The sequence below is a fragment of the Harmonia axyridis genome, chromosome 7, assembly GCF_914767665.1.
Source record: "Harmonia axyridis chromosome 7, icHarAxyr1.1, whole genome shotgun sequence".
In the NCBI taxonomy this organism is placed as follows: Eukaryota; Metazoa; Arthropoda; class Insecta; order Coleoptera; family Coccinellidae; genus Harmonia; species Harmonia axyridis.
The window spans coordinates 27019992-27034619 of NC_059507.1; the positions used below are offsets into that span (position 1 = coordinate 27019992).

At 32.0% G+C, this 14628-nt stretch overlaps 1 protein-coding gene and 1 long non-coding RNA gene across 2 annotated transcripts; one reads left to right on the top strand and one right to left on the bottom strand.

The window, feature by feature from the left end:
- The first annotated feature begins 366 nt into the window (after positions 1-366).
- Positions 367-14222, top strand: LOC123684696 (zinc finger FYVE domain-containing protein 1-like). Its single transcript, XM_045624067.1, has 6 exons — positions 367-1444; positions 11261-12240; positions 12346-12552; positions 12650-12865; positions 13064-13249; positions 13389-14222. The coding sequence occupies exons 2-6, from the start codon at positions 11299-11301 to the stop codon at positions 13893-13895; spliced, it is 2058 nt and encodes a 685-aa protein (XP_045480023.1). The 5' UTR covers positions 367-1444; positions 11261-11298; the 3' UTR covers positions 13896-14222.
- LOC123684697 lies at positions 4657-6583 on the bottom strand. Its single transcript, XR_006748170.1, has 2 exons — positions 5943-6583; positions 4657-5250 (listed from the first exon to the last, which is right to left on the bottom strand). It is a non-coding gene; the product is annotated as an uncharacterized LOC123684697 (long non-coding RNA).
- Positions 14223-14628: the final 406 nt, after the last annotated feature.

Consider the following 14628-nt stretch of genomic DNA (forward strand, 5'->3'; position numbering starts at 1 on the left):
AGTCACCATGCTCTTAGTTTGGCATATCGGTATGAGTCGGAAAATTCATAGATATTTGTTAGGAAAATTAATATTTTTATATTAGAATAAAATACTTATTACCCAAACACCAAAAGGTATATTGAACTTAAGAAATAAAGATTATTATTATTATTATTATATGCATTCATTTCTATATTGGGTTTTCGATTGTTTATTATATTCTGCTGACAGAGCAGCTCTTGCTTCTGCCGTTGAAGCAGCCCCAGCAAAAGAAGAGAAAAAGAAGGAAGAAGAACCTGATGATAATATAAGTTTTAGTCTCTTCGACTAAAAAACAATATATACTTATTTTATTTTTTTTATATGCTATTTTTGGTTCGAAAAAAATGTATTTTTTTTCAATTGAATGTTCCTTTGTTTATGTTCATTTTAAAAATTATGATTCTTGGATAAATATTTTTTCTACCGATTTCCCCCCAAATATACTGATTTTGCGCAGTCATTTCTAACGATATTGACGCCCTGCCAGGCTTGGTTTGCAAATCTTCAGATCCAATGATTTTTCAATAATGAAAAAAAATGGGAAGGATTTCTTTATAACTTTTTGGTCTCTTTTAGTTTTGCAAAAAAACACAGCAACTTAGAAAATTTAAATTATAGGACTAGATTTCCTGTAAATAGCTCCTAATCGTAATACCGGGTGAATACTATTCTGCAATCAAAACATGGATTCCAATTAAAAATTCCGTCCCCTCATACAGGTGAAGTGAACGGAAGAGGTTTTTAGCATCAAAACCATCAATCTTTTTTTTTCGAAACATTTTTCTGTAAAATGTTTTCTTCTCGGGATTTTTCGATCGATTCAACTTATATATAAGTCGCCCACCCATATATTTGAGTTTAAAATTACAATACTAGTAAGTTTTTATAACAAATTACCGACAAATATTGAAACACAGGTTTTGGAGGTGTCCATACACGTCAAAACGTTATATTTTAGGTGAACCCCAGGATTAAAAAAATGTTGAAATCTCGGAATTTACAAGATTCACTCAAAAGGGACCCAATATCGCTACATCAGAATTCAAAACTTTGGTAGAATCAGCACCTAGTGGACGTATTGAAAGCGTTGGCATAAATTCTTTTAACAAAACCGACATGTACCGGTCAACTACCAACGTTGGGTTGTGACCAATCGACCAATGCTTTTTTCTAAATCCCCAATTTGGGGCTAATCCGGCTAATGCAGAGGTTGTTATCCCTGGGCCAGCCCTTTAGGCCTGCTACACACGTGCTTTACACACACCAAAATAAAATGACATCAAAATAAAGAAAACGTCAAATTACAAATGTCAAGTCATGCGTAAGTTTTTATTGATAAATTGAATGGTGAAATCCTAAATATTTTAGTGAATACACATTTTGCTTTTTCATACTTGATAGATATGCTATCAATGATGTGGTAAGATTACGTTTCTATTAAATCTCTTTTATTTAATTAATCGATTTTTGGGCCATACCAGCATGTTTCTCTTTATTGGCGGATTGAATATTGTAAAATGTGCTACGTTTAAAAATGTTCATTGTTCAGGGAAATATGTGTTTAATGAAAACATTTTTCTAGACTTATGGCTATGGAGTTTGAGGATATAAATTTATTAAATCAATTTTATTTAGTAACCTCAATTATAGTGACGCATTATTTATATGAACAGGTTCTCATTTTAATTCTTAATCTCTTTCAAATATGTGCAGTTACTCCAGTTGTTCTGTTTATGCAGAGATAATCTCTGTGATTATGCTATTCATTCAAATGATGAAAGTCCTCAATTGAATTTAAATATTCATAAAGGCTTTAGAATGATTCTTTTTCCTTTTGATTTCTATCAAACATGATTATTATTGAATTCCAGGATTTTCAGGTAAAATTTGAATTTTCCAGGAATAATATAGGTATTTATTTATAACAATGTAGTTGATACATGTCAAAATTTATATCACAGTTTTTTTTCCTCCACTAATAATAATAATACTTGGGAATACTATTACCTAAAGTCTAAAGGTATTCCTCAATTGATTGATTTTTTTGCAGAAGGAATTGAAAAAATTAACACAACACTCATTTGATAATAAAAATAATATAATAAAAAGTTTTACCCTCTCTTTGTAAACTGTGGGAGCTATTTGAATCAAATTTGTTACAAATGTACAACTTAATGTTTGAACAAAATCGAAAGATTCCTCAATAGATGTCCATTTTATAGAAATTAAATGATGTATGTTGATTTGTTATGAATTGGAATTAACATATGTGTATTACTTAATGAGTGTAAGACACAAATTTCTTGAAAACCATATGGAAATCCATAAGTTTTCCCATCCGATGTTAAGTTCTATAAGGTTGACCATCCAAAAAGAGTAGGAAGAAATGGACACTTTTAAGGAAAATTTCCATTAAAATTTACAGGAATATGAAAAAAACAAAGATCATGCTTATTGAAACATATATTCTCTCTTCTAACTGGTATGACCTTACTAGTTAGATGCCTATTTAATTTATACTTTCACCTAACATATCTGAACAAGTTTATTACCAAGCAATACTTTGTTTAGAAAAATGGAATTGTCTAATGAAACAATATATGTATCTAAATTGATTATATTGAAGGCCCCTCCTCAAAATAATTATACACTTATACCAAAGAACAATCCAATTATCAAAACATTTCTAAAGACATTCTCAGGAATATTAATAACAAAATTCAACTTTATTGAAACAAAATATAGATGTCAACAAAGTGGTGGAGTTTAGTCAAAGACTTTCAGTACTGGCAGTCTTTTTTCTTGCCTTCTATCGATTAAAATTTGTTGCCTTTTAAGTTAATCATGCATGTATAGGTTCCAACACCAAACGAATCACATCAAAACAATTGCAATGAGCTTCATATGAGCAGAAGGTATGATACCTGCATAAAACAAATTAACCGTTAAGGAGATATGTTGGGTTGCTCGAATAGATTGTTGAGTTTTGGGCAAGAAACTCGTCGACATCTTTCTCACTTTCACCATGGACTTGTGTGCCTTTGACTGTTTTGCATGCAAAACTCATGTCTCATAGACATCACCAGTTTCCTAAATGATCAATTCTTGGTGGCATAGGGATGATTCGGAAATTATTTGGATGTTCAAGCAATAAAAAACCTAATTGAGAATTTTGACTTAATTTTTAATTTTTCTCGAAATCGGTCGACTTTAGAGCGTATGACCAAGAGCATGGGCGTCGCGTCGGTTTGACGATGATGAGCAATCATCTTACAGCAATTAGTGAAAACTTCACAACAGGGTAGTAATATAATTTTCAATAAATCCGAGAAGTTTGTGTTTAGGTTAGGTAGTAGTTTTATGATTTTGACCAAGTGTACTTTATTTGTGTAGAAAACATCGGCGGTTCAAATGGGAGTCTCAAAACCGTACTTTTTTCATTAGCGTAGAAGTTGGGGAAAAATACCCACTATCGCTTCAAAATCTCCACCAATTAAGACAAAAAAAAAATCGCACAAAACATAGCTTAAAATGATTAGAAAATGCTTATGAAAGCTGTTTTCCATGCAATGAATGGTTCCGAATATATTCGCAAAGAACTTTTTTTTTCAATTTCAACATCCTGTATCTCGAAAATGGTGCATTTTAGAGGGTAAGTTAATAAAAACTTTTTTTCCATATTTTTAGACATGCTATCACGTTATAAAGTACTGCGCTTATATCATGAAACATCCTATGTATGAGATGTAATTTCTTATGTTTTAGATGTCCGTTAGTTTTTATAGATGATACCCAGCAAACACAAATACGTATCATAGACATAACATATATATTACAACGATCTATGTTACATAACAATGTAACATACATGCGCCTTTCTAGTACCGCTCAACGACCGCTCTATGTCCGCCTTCCGTTACATAACATGTAACAAAATTGCCATGTATCATGTACAGATCATGTAACATACATGATACATCGCTGGTATATTACATCTGTAATATTTATGGTACATCCTTTATGTATCATATACGTAGCTGTTACATTTCATGTAACATACATGATACATCGCTGGTATATTACATCTGTAATATTTATGGTACATCCTTTTTATGTAATATAAATATATACAGGCTGGCTCAGTTTTTTGTAGAATAACAGTTGTGAGAGTTTTCAGTTTTTAAGATGAAAACATAATATGAATATGGGTCGTAATTTCATAATAAGGAAGTTATATCGAGGTTGTTCAAGTTACCAGATTTATCAATAAAATCTTTAATTTTGAACAACCTGATGTCAATAACCTCCTTATGTTTTTGTGAATTTATTGACCTATAAAGTGACTATGACGCTTTCATCCTAAAAGTGAATACACCAAGTTACTCTACAAGAACTGGGCCAACCTATATATGGTTATATTACATAATATATACTCAGTAAAAAGTTCACCATGCAATATAAAAAAATTTATCCGTTCTATGTGATATAACCAAAAGAAATATATCTGCTACAAACAAGAGACATAAGAAAAATGTAATAGTTATCTGAATGTTTATATTACATACAGGTACTCAGAAGTAAATTCTCTATGCAATTCAAAAACAATACATACCTGTACAATTCTTTCTGGAGGAAAAACTAATCAAACTACATATAAAAAATCTAAATATGCCGACACCACACAAATTATGTTTTAGTGAATTTGTTGGAATTTTTTTCAATACCTTCCAAACAAAAATATAACAAATGATACACAATACCAATTGAAACTAAAACTGCTGGTATCTAGCCAACATCAATTAATAAGAGATATATCACTTATAAATTACATGAAAAGAGATACTTATGAATTAAGGTGCATTCCAAAAATATATATTTAAACTCCATCTTTCATTTTTTGCTAGAAAGATATTTTTTAGTCAACAATATTATTATTTTGAACCTAGAAAATTCAACAAAAACCAGATTCCTACGTTTGGTATGCACCACATTTGAAATATTACAAATAATTTATGAATAGTAAAACAGGATTTAATAATTTAACAATTGGGTGTTTGTTAAATGAAAGATCATAGAATTATTGAAAATTTTTAATGTAATCAAAGTACCTACATCAACCAAAACTTATTTTTGTCTCTTGATCCTCAATGTGGCCAGCCTTATCCACTCGGCTGATATCTATCTTCTCAAAGTCTGCACATTGGATAAAAGATTGAGATGCAAAACCTAAACATATTGGAATGTTATTAAAAAATGGTATTTACAATTAAAATTCTCAGTAACGAGGTTTCCTGATTGGATAAATAACAAATTTCTTACATAATATAAAGTTATGAAAGTTTTGAATACATGAGTAAACTTCAGGAGGTGATTCCTCACTCTGAAACAGCAAAATTATTTATATCATACTAAAACATTTGATTAAACTTATCAGAATCTATTTCTCAAAAAGCATCCTTATGTGATCTGACATTGGTCATTAATAATGATGGAAGAAAAGTGTATTGTGCATATATGAAATCTAGATGTTTTAATTTCACGAATAGCAGAGAATAACATAGGTATATACATCACAAACATAAATAAAGTATAGCAGAAAAATAGTCTAAGTAGTAAAAACTAGCGCACTATTCAGATACTTCTTATTTAGATGATAAAACAATTGTGGTATTACTTCAGAACTATATACACCCAAATGCAAATTACCATAAAAAGGAAAAATAGCAAAATGCATATAATTTGAATGAAGAAGACAGAAACCATGCACACATTCCATTAACGATCCACAAAAACATGCAGCAAATATACCTATGCTATTAACAGGCATGCAAGTACAAAAGCAAAATGAAAGGCACATACAACAGCATTTATAAATCTAAATGTAGTTACGTTGTCGAAGTATACTTATATTCACTTACCTCACATATTTTCACTATGAAACTAATCTGGAATTGGTGAAAAATCATCGAATGTTGAATATTATTATTACAGTTTTTCACTTCTTATCTCACATATTTCCACGATGAAAGTAATCCGGAATTGATGAAAAATCAAAGAATATTGAATATTATTATTATTATAGTTCATCACTTCTAACTAACAATCAAAAGTTAGAAAATGCATATCACTTTTCACTGCACTAGTCCTGGCAAAAATCTCTAAACAGTTCAACTTTAATAAAGGTTATGTATTATAAGAGTACTTGTATAGATCTGAGTAATATATCATGAATATGCTATATTTACATAGCTTTTACATAATATTAGCAATGTAAAATATATATTGCGAATGTTACATATATGATATGTAACTATATTACACACTAGTAGATATCAGAGTTATATTGTTTTTAGGGATGCTGGAAGATGTATCATATACGTAACTTCAGTAATATAACAATGTTACATATATGATATATGAATAAGTCAAATAATTTCATGGATATATGAAATGTTATGTATCAGATACATTAGTTTTGAGATGTATCAGGTATATACCTCATTTCTTAGGGATGTTATGTAACGGGAAGGCGCATATAACAACATGGTTTGCTGGGTAGGTTCTGAAGATGCAATATTCCTGAAATTCTGCATGAACATTAGGTGATGATAGTACATATTATTATACAAATCAAATTATAACCTAATCAAATCTATTGTTACGAAAATATTGGGTGATCTTTTGCAATATTCAGCTCGAATTCTTTATGGTCCTGAGGTCGCAATCATCGTTAATTTTTGCATATTGCCTGATATTGTGTTATACAGGGTGGCCCATTTTGAAAGAGCCCAAAAGAAGAAATAACTCCTGGGTAAGATCAAAAAATTTTTCAAATAAAAGTTTATTAGTCTTCAGGGGACATCGAACGCAGGCATTCAATATGATCTTGGAGTTTATTTCAAGGTTAAGTAGATTTTTTTGCTAGGAAATGATACATTTTTCTTTGCAGAACCTCATTTTTCGTGAAAAGACTAGGAATATTTCGTCTCTTTTGTTTTTGCGATAAAATGACTGGTTGCACAAAAACTACTGACCATATTTGAAGAAGTGAGTACCTATTTATGGAGAGACATCAAACTCCAAATCAAAAATAATTTTTTAATTGAAGAGAGATTTAATTGAGAGATCGAGATTTTATTATCGCGGTGTCAACTCATGTGTTGCCAAAAAATTCAGAAAACAAACTAGTTTTATAGTTGAAAATGTTCATTCGGAATACAAAAACAAATGATTCTACAAGAAGTATTGAAGTACTTCATCATGACCATCTAAAATATTGAAGCATGAAACATTTCATATCTCCAGAGGAATTTTATGGAAAAAACGACACAGACAAAACGTTTTTGGTTTTTCAACAATATTAATATTCTCCAAAGAAAAATGTATATTCCCTATTCAAATAATCTACTTGACCTTGAAATCGAACTCCAAGGTCACATGTTCCCCTGAATACTAAGAGTTTTCATTTGGAGCGTTTTTTGATCCAGGCTCTTTCAGTGGTCGGTTTTGTTATCGCTGAAATATTAGTCATTTTTTATATGATTCTAAATTTTTTTTCTTGTTATGGTTACGTGATTAATATGACATTTTGCTAGGAATTTGAAATTGTTATTTTTTATATATAATGCAAATTTTTCATCTCGATCGAATGAGTACTTCGGAAATACAAAAATCAAAATTCCGTAATTGACCATATTCACCGTCGCCATATTGTTGTGCGACAATACCAACTACTCAGTGTTCCCAACGAAGAAATATTCAGTTTACTAGAAAAATTCCACAATATAAAGTTTATAAGTGGAGTTTATGTGTACCTTTTCTGGCTGCTACGCCAGATAGGCTTGTTTGGGATAATATTTCGCAAAAATTTCACCTTTTGGAAATAAAATCATTAGTGAAAGGTGGTTTCATGAACAATTTAACTGTGGCCCGGGGCCGAGTGTATAAATGAAGGCTTCGCTCCATTTTTGGAAATAATCAGTGGAAGAATAATCTCTATGGCTGATAGTTATTTTGATATTAGCGGCATTTTTCTAGTAAACTCAATATTTCTTCGTGGGGAACACTGGGTAGTTGGTATTGTCGCACAACAATATGGCGACGGTGAATATGGTCAATTATATTTACGGAACACGAGATCCGAACTAACCCTGAATGTTTCTTGCTCTTTTCGTTTATCATTTGCCGTGTTTACGGACGGACAGAATCGAAATTATGAACAAATCAGTGAGTCGAACCTTATTGTTCGAGACCACACCATGCTCAAAATTCGAAAAATACAGACATTGTGACAAAATATTAGAGCGTTCGATTGGGAAGAGCTTTTTAGCGCCCATTCATTTGTGCATGCCTAAGTATCGTATAAGTCTGTGGGAGATGGAGTAATCGTTTTTCCATAATGTAGTTTTGTCGTATCTAGCTGCTACCGTTTCGAAAAAAAAGCAGCTCATTAGGTTAGGTTATCCAAATTATTATAAAGATTCAGTTAGCAGGGTGTGATGAATAGATTAATTATTTTGGTACTTATTTACCCAATCTATAGAAAGATCAATAAAGATTCGATAAACTGGTATAAGCATCACAAAAAAATAGGCCTACAAGAAACACCCTGTGTCTCGAAAACAAACTCTTTTATAGGACTTTTTATTCTTCAAATTATCCAAGGATTCTCTCATTTTCCTTCGTACCTCCAATTTAGGAACATCCTGTTCAAGGCAAGAACAATCGAATCGGTAATCAAAAAATGCTATTATTTCGAGAAATTGGGTTCATCCTTCGTTATCTCTTTCTCACATTAGTCGTCAAAAATTTTTTTTGGATTACCACCTCATTCTGTAATAGGGTAATAAGTTGGTTTGAATAGAGCCTAAAATGATATATAATAATTATTTCCATATTCATATTCGATTTGCATTTTTCACATACTGCCGGTAAGTGATCAACCGTTGAACTCATGAGATCTCGGCAATCTGAGGAGCAAAAAATTTCGTAATAGGGTAATAAATTAGTTTGAATTGAGCCCAAAATTATTATGTATGTTAAATTATTCTGAGGCGTTTATTTACGATTGTATTCGGCTAGCTTAACCGCAAAGCTAGCAGAACCCAGGGTTTTTTTAAAAAAAAAAAAAACGTGAATTCAGAAATTTGGTGATGGGTTCAAACGTGAACCTAAAAAGAGCCTAAAATTATGGTGTAATCAGATTTTCCATAGAAAATCGATAAGCTTGGTGGTTCTACTAGCTTAACGTTAAGCAAGCAGAACCCGCGATTTCTCCGACAATTCAGGAGCAAAAAATGTTTGAATAGGATAATAAATTAGCCTAAAATGAGCCCAAAAATATGACCTAAAAAAAACAAAAATTCGAAAGTGGTTCTGCTAGGGGTTGAGTCTCAAGTCTGGCCTGAGCTTAGAACATAGAATATCCCTTATTCCCTTATTTTAAGCAAAGGGCTCGTGATATTGAAGGTTAAGCTGGTCACACTGGTTAAGAGACGCTACATTGGTGCCGCGTTCACCGCTGCCGTTCTAAAGTAACAAAGCATTGACGCGTCCGAATGCTGTTTAGAGCTTTTAAGCGAAATAAACAGAATTTTTTTGTTCATGTGACAGTGGATGAAACATGGATCCGTCACTACAATTTCTACTCCGTGGAAATAAATTAAGCACTAACGAAAAAGTGATTGCCAAGGTTGATGCCGATTTCGAGTGGATAGATGAATGTTCCTTCAGAAAAGGTATTGAAAATTTACAGGATCATTGTAGTATATGTATCAATATTGAAGGTGCTATAGAATAAAGTCTAATGTTTTGCCGGTTTAGCTTTTGGGACTTATTGAGTGTTATATAGCACTCTCGTAAATTATGTAATACATATGGAGCTCTTCAAGTTTTTGTCTTATTATAAATATTCACATTTGAAGTTGTATTCGAAGATATTGTTCCTTACGAAGTGAGAAGTTAGCTTGAACTGATTTTATTGCATTACTTTTTATCCTACACTTGTTAGACAATTTTTGAATATCGAGGAGATGATTCTGAAGCTTTTATGAATCCTCGACTGTGCCATCATGACTTGCTAGTATAGCGGCGTCATCAGCTAATATATAGTATATCCAAAGTCACTTGGAGGAAGCCAGAATATTTCGATTATACAAAGATTTTTCAAGTTTTCAGAAAATCTTTTGAGGTGAATTAATTTATTGCCTAACAATACTTTCAAATAAACCCCGGTATTTAGCGAATCGCGATATCCACTTCAAAGGGACATCTGGCCAAGCGTTTTTATGGACTAGTTCAAGTGACTTTGGATATACTATACCAGTTCTGTCTCGATGTGTTGGTAGATCGGCTGTGTATAACAAAATATACAACATGTCTCATATCAATTGGGAAGAAAATAATTGGGAACGAGTTCTGGGGACAAATAGTCCCAGATTTTGTCGGTATACTTGCAATAGACGGCTTGCCTATTTATTTTTCGACTACTAAATGAAAATATGTCCAATAATAATGATATAACTTCAAGAAGACTATTTTTTTTTGGTGGGCGCTCAATAATGCTGTAGAGTTGAAATTTTATTACTGACTTGGTTATGATGACTAATGGAAATCTCAAGGGATGCCGGTTTACACGCTTATGCCATTTTCGCCATATATTTCCAAATTTCTTCCTTAAGCAAGATAATGCCCTTGTTCATACAGCTAGGATAGTAAATAATTAATCACCTTTTCTAAGTTGGGATTGCTACCACAGTCTGGCTAGCTCGTAGCCCAAACCTCAATCCCAAAAAACAGGTTTTGAACTTGCTTGGATTGGATTATCATCAGAATCGACCATGCAACTGGAAGAGGGCCCTTCTATGGAAATTTCGAATAACTTTGAAATTCGAACACTAATTTTGAGTATGAACCATCATTGTGAAGAGGTCATCTGAAATTGGGGTGGAAATATGCGATATTGACTCAATAAAAATCAGTCGGCTTTAATTTTCTTGAAATGTTAAATTTGTTCTCTCATCTCTCTTCATCTTGTAATTATAATATTAGTTCAATATTCAAAATTATTGGAGTGGTGTGTTATTTCAAGAGCATAGTATATTGAATATTGAAAATCAGGGGCACTATAATTTATGTTATTTTTTTTCTGGGAAAGCCTATTAAATTATACTGTTAATATTTCAAATTTGTTTTCAGTTCCTATGATGAACACTTAATGATATATTTATATTTACAGGTACCCATCTGAACCCCACCAAATCCAATTTAACTAAAATGGACAATTCATTGGCACAAAAAGCCCAGTATGATCACAAAAAATCCCCTTGCTTACTAAATTCCATGGATCCAACAGAACTGAAGATCTCAGAAAGAATAATGGCGGACAAGCCAACCGATGCAGAAGATTTGGAATCATTGAATCTTCAAGAATCACATTATATCCCTAAAAACAAATGTAACAGCGTGCACTTCCTCAATGATAATGAGGAAATTTTGATTTCAAGCGAAGAACGTTTTTTGAACGTTTTGGAAATAGAGAAAGGAAAAAAAATCAAAGTCGTCTCGATATTTGGTAATACGGGTGAGGGAAAATCACATACCTTGAACCATTCTTTTTTCAATGGTGCAAATATTTTCCAAACTTCTCCGTCTCAAACGTCTTGTACCATTGGTGTTTGGGCGAAATTCAATCCTGAATTGAATGTTTTGTTCCTGGATACAGAAGGGTTATTAGGTATTTCCAAAAAAGAACAACAAAGATTACGGCTGCTGTTGAAAGTTTTGGCTGTTTCTGACATTGTGATTTATAGAACTAGAGCTGAAAGATTGCAAAAAGATATGTATTCCTTCTTAGGAGGTGCTTCTAAGGCTTATAAAAATTATTTCAGCCGCGCTTTCGAAAAATTCAGAGTAAAAAACGATATTGATACATCTATTTCATTAGGCCCTAGTTTGATTATATTTCACGAGACCAGATTCACAGAAACCCTTGATTATAGTGCAGGTGTAACAGAATCAGCTGAAGATATCATAAGAACAAATTTCAATGATTTAAGGCTCGAATATGATTCTTTCAGTTCCATTAAATATGTAGGCATAAGAAATAAAGATGCACCTACTAAATATAAAAGGCTTCGTATTGCCGTTCGTAAAGAACTTGAAAGCACAGAAATAAGGTCACCTAGAGAAGCTAAATATATTTATTTGATCATCAAGGTAAGAATTCATGTTATATTGTTTTTCAGAATTTTAGTACTTTAAATATGTAGTCTATATTTCAACATCTTTTTATACATGTACAATGTTTTAAAATTTTTCCAGAGTTTAAATCAAAAGTTTCAAAACAAAATAAATGAACCTCAGCCAGATGTTTATCTTCCTGCATTCTTTACTTGTCAAGATAAATGTATATCTTGTCATACTAGTTGTACCCTATCAACTGGCCATAAAGATGAAGGTGAACCACATGCTACTTCCAAGAAATGCGAGTTTCAACACCAATTCCAAAATTGTATTTATCTTTGCAAGGTAAGTGTTTTTTGAATGAAGGTTAAATAAAATCATAAAACAATATAATTCGTCAAATAGTATAGAATAAAAGTGATTATTTTTAATTAACTTCTAGAAATGCTATATGAAAGGAGAGAGAACTGTAGTAACACCAAGCTATACGTCTGAAACAGAAAGCTCCTGGTCAAGTATATTCAATTACGTTTGGTCAGGCTATGTGATTACATGCAAGAAATGTGGTGAAATTTACAGAAGTCGTCAACATTGGTATGGTAATAAAAATCCTGAAGACAGTGCTGTAATACCTGAAGTGGTACATATTTGGCCTGGGGTAATACTTTAAATTAATGTTTATAGGTTTGCAGATATTTTTTCTGGAAAAGCATTAGTAGAATCAGAAAGTGACCATATGAAAATTTCATTATTCAGCTTGAAGCCTCAATAAATAAATAATAATCCTTAAAAAATATCTGCAAGCCTTAATATTTTTCAAGTCAGTTGAACATTTGTTATTCCACCCTGTTAATAGGATAAATATTACTTTCAGGAAAACACACTTCTGGGTTCACAGAATGCAGCACAAAAATTTGTGGATAGTTTTACAAGTATTTCTGACACAGTTGCTAGCATAGGATCCCAACCTACTAAATTAGTGTCACAGTGGGTAGCAAGTCAGATAAATCCTAGTTATTGGAGGCCTGATGAAGATATAAAGGTTAGAAATTTCATATTTGAAACATTAAAATATTCTCCACTCGGAAGGTGCTTTTTGAATTAAATGTTTTGAAAATAACTTCATCACTTCAATCATTTTATCCGTCTTTCTGTTTATTTACATTTTCAATTGTTTTTAGGAATGTTTCAATTGCAAAACACCTTTTGATCCTATGTCTCAAAAACATCATTGTCGGTTATGTGGCGAAGGCTTTTGCGATCCTTGTTCCCTAAAAAGATGCCCTGTACCATCCCAGGGTTGGACAAATCCAGTAAGGGTTTGTGATGAGTGTCACGAGAAATTGAACTCTCCTGAATCATCACAAGAAGTGTCATCAACATCAAATGATATTATAGCAAGGCAGCTCAGTGAAACATTTATAAGTTCAATACAGACTGTCAAATCGATTCTAGATGTACCAAAAGGACTGATGAAGAATATGGCTCGTCCTCTATATTGGACACCAGATGACCAATGCATAAATTGCAGTAATTGCATGCGTGAATTCGGTCCCCAATTATTATTACATCATTGTAGGGAATGTGGTAAAGGTGTATGCGATAATTGCTCACTGAAAAGAAAGCCTGTTCCTTTGAGAGGATGGGATTTCCCAGTAAGAGTTTGTGATAATTGTGACTGCAATTAGTTTTTGGGTTTTCTGAGAAATAATTTTTCTGTAGATGAAGGACTGACATGTTTTCAGTTCAATTTGGAAATCATTTTTATATAGGCATCTTATCATTTTATTTATGCATTTTCTAGCACTGTATTTATGTGTATTCCTATTTTGTTGATTGGAAGAGAAATTTGATAAGAATAAAATTTGAATACTGTGTTAAGATAATAATTTTCTATTTTTGCATGAATATTTTTACTTCAGTTATAACAAACATCTTGGTATTGTAGATACTTAAGAAAAATCTGATTTTTTTAATATGTAGATCATCTCAAAACAATAAATATTATGAATGACCTTTTGATTCTGTTCATGTTAACCTCTTTTGTAAAAGTAATACTTATCAAATAATGTTGGTATTTGTACCATGTTACATTCAAATAGAAATAAGGGTACTATCTTCACATCTTTCAAAGAGTGCTAATGATTTATACTACCTGGGTGGTCGGAAAAGTGCGGATTTAGATGCATTGATGCATTCAACTTGTATTTGCCAGAAACCCAGAATAATCATGTTTATTACTTTTTATTGCTCTGAGGTTGAAAAAACAGATGCGGACGTAAATTGCTTCGAACGGCATGGTGTGTTTGATATTAGATGCGTAATATGTAAAAACATGACCAGATGGGGAGTTTTATCAATCTCTACCACAGTTACCAAGAAACGGTATTGATTATCTTTTGCCCTTAGAGGTAGTGGGCC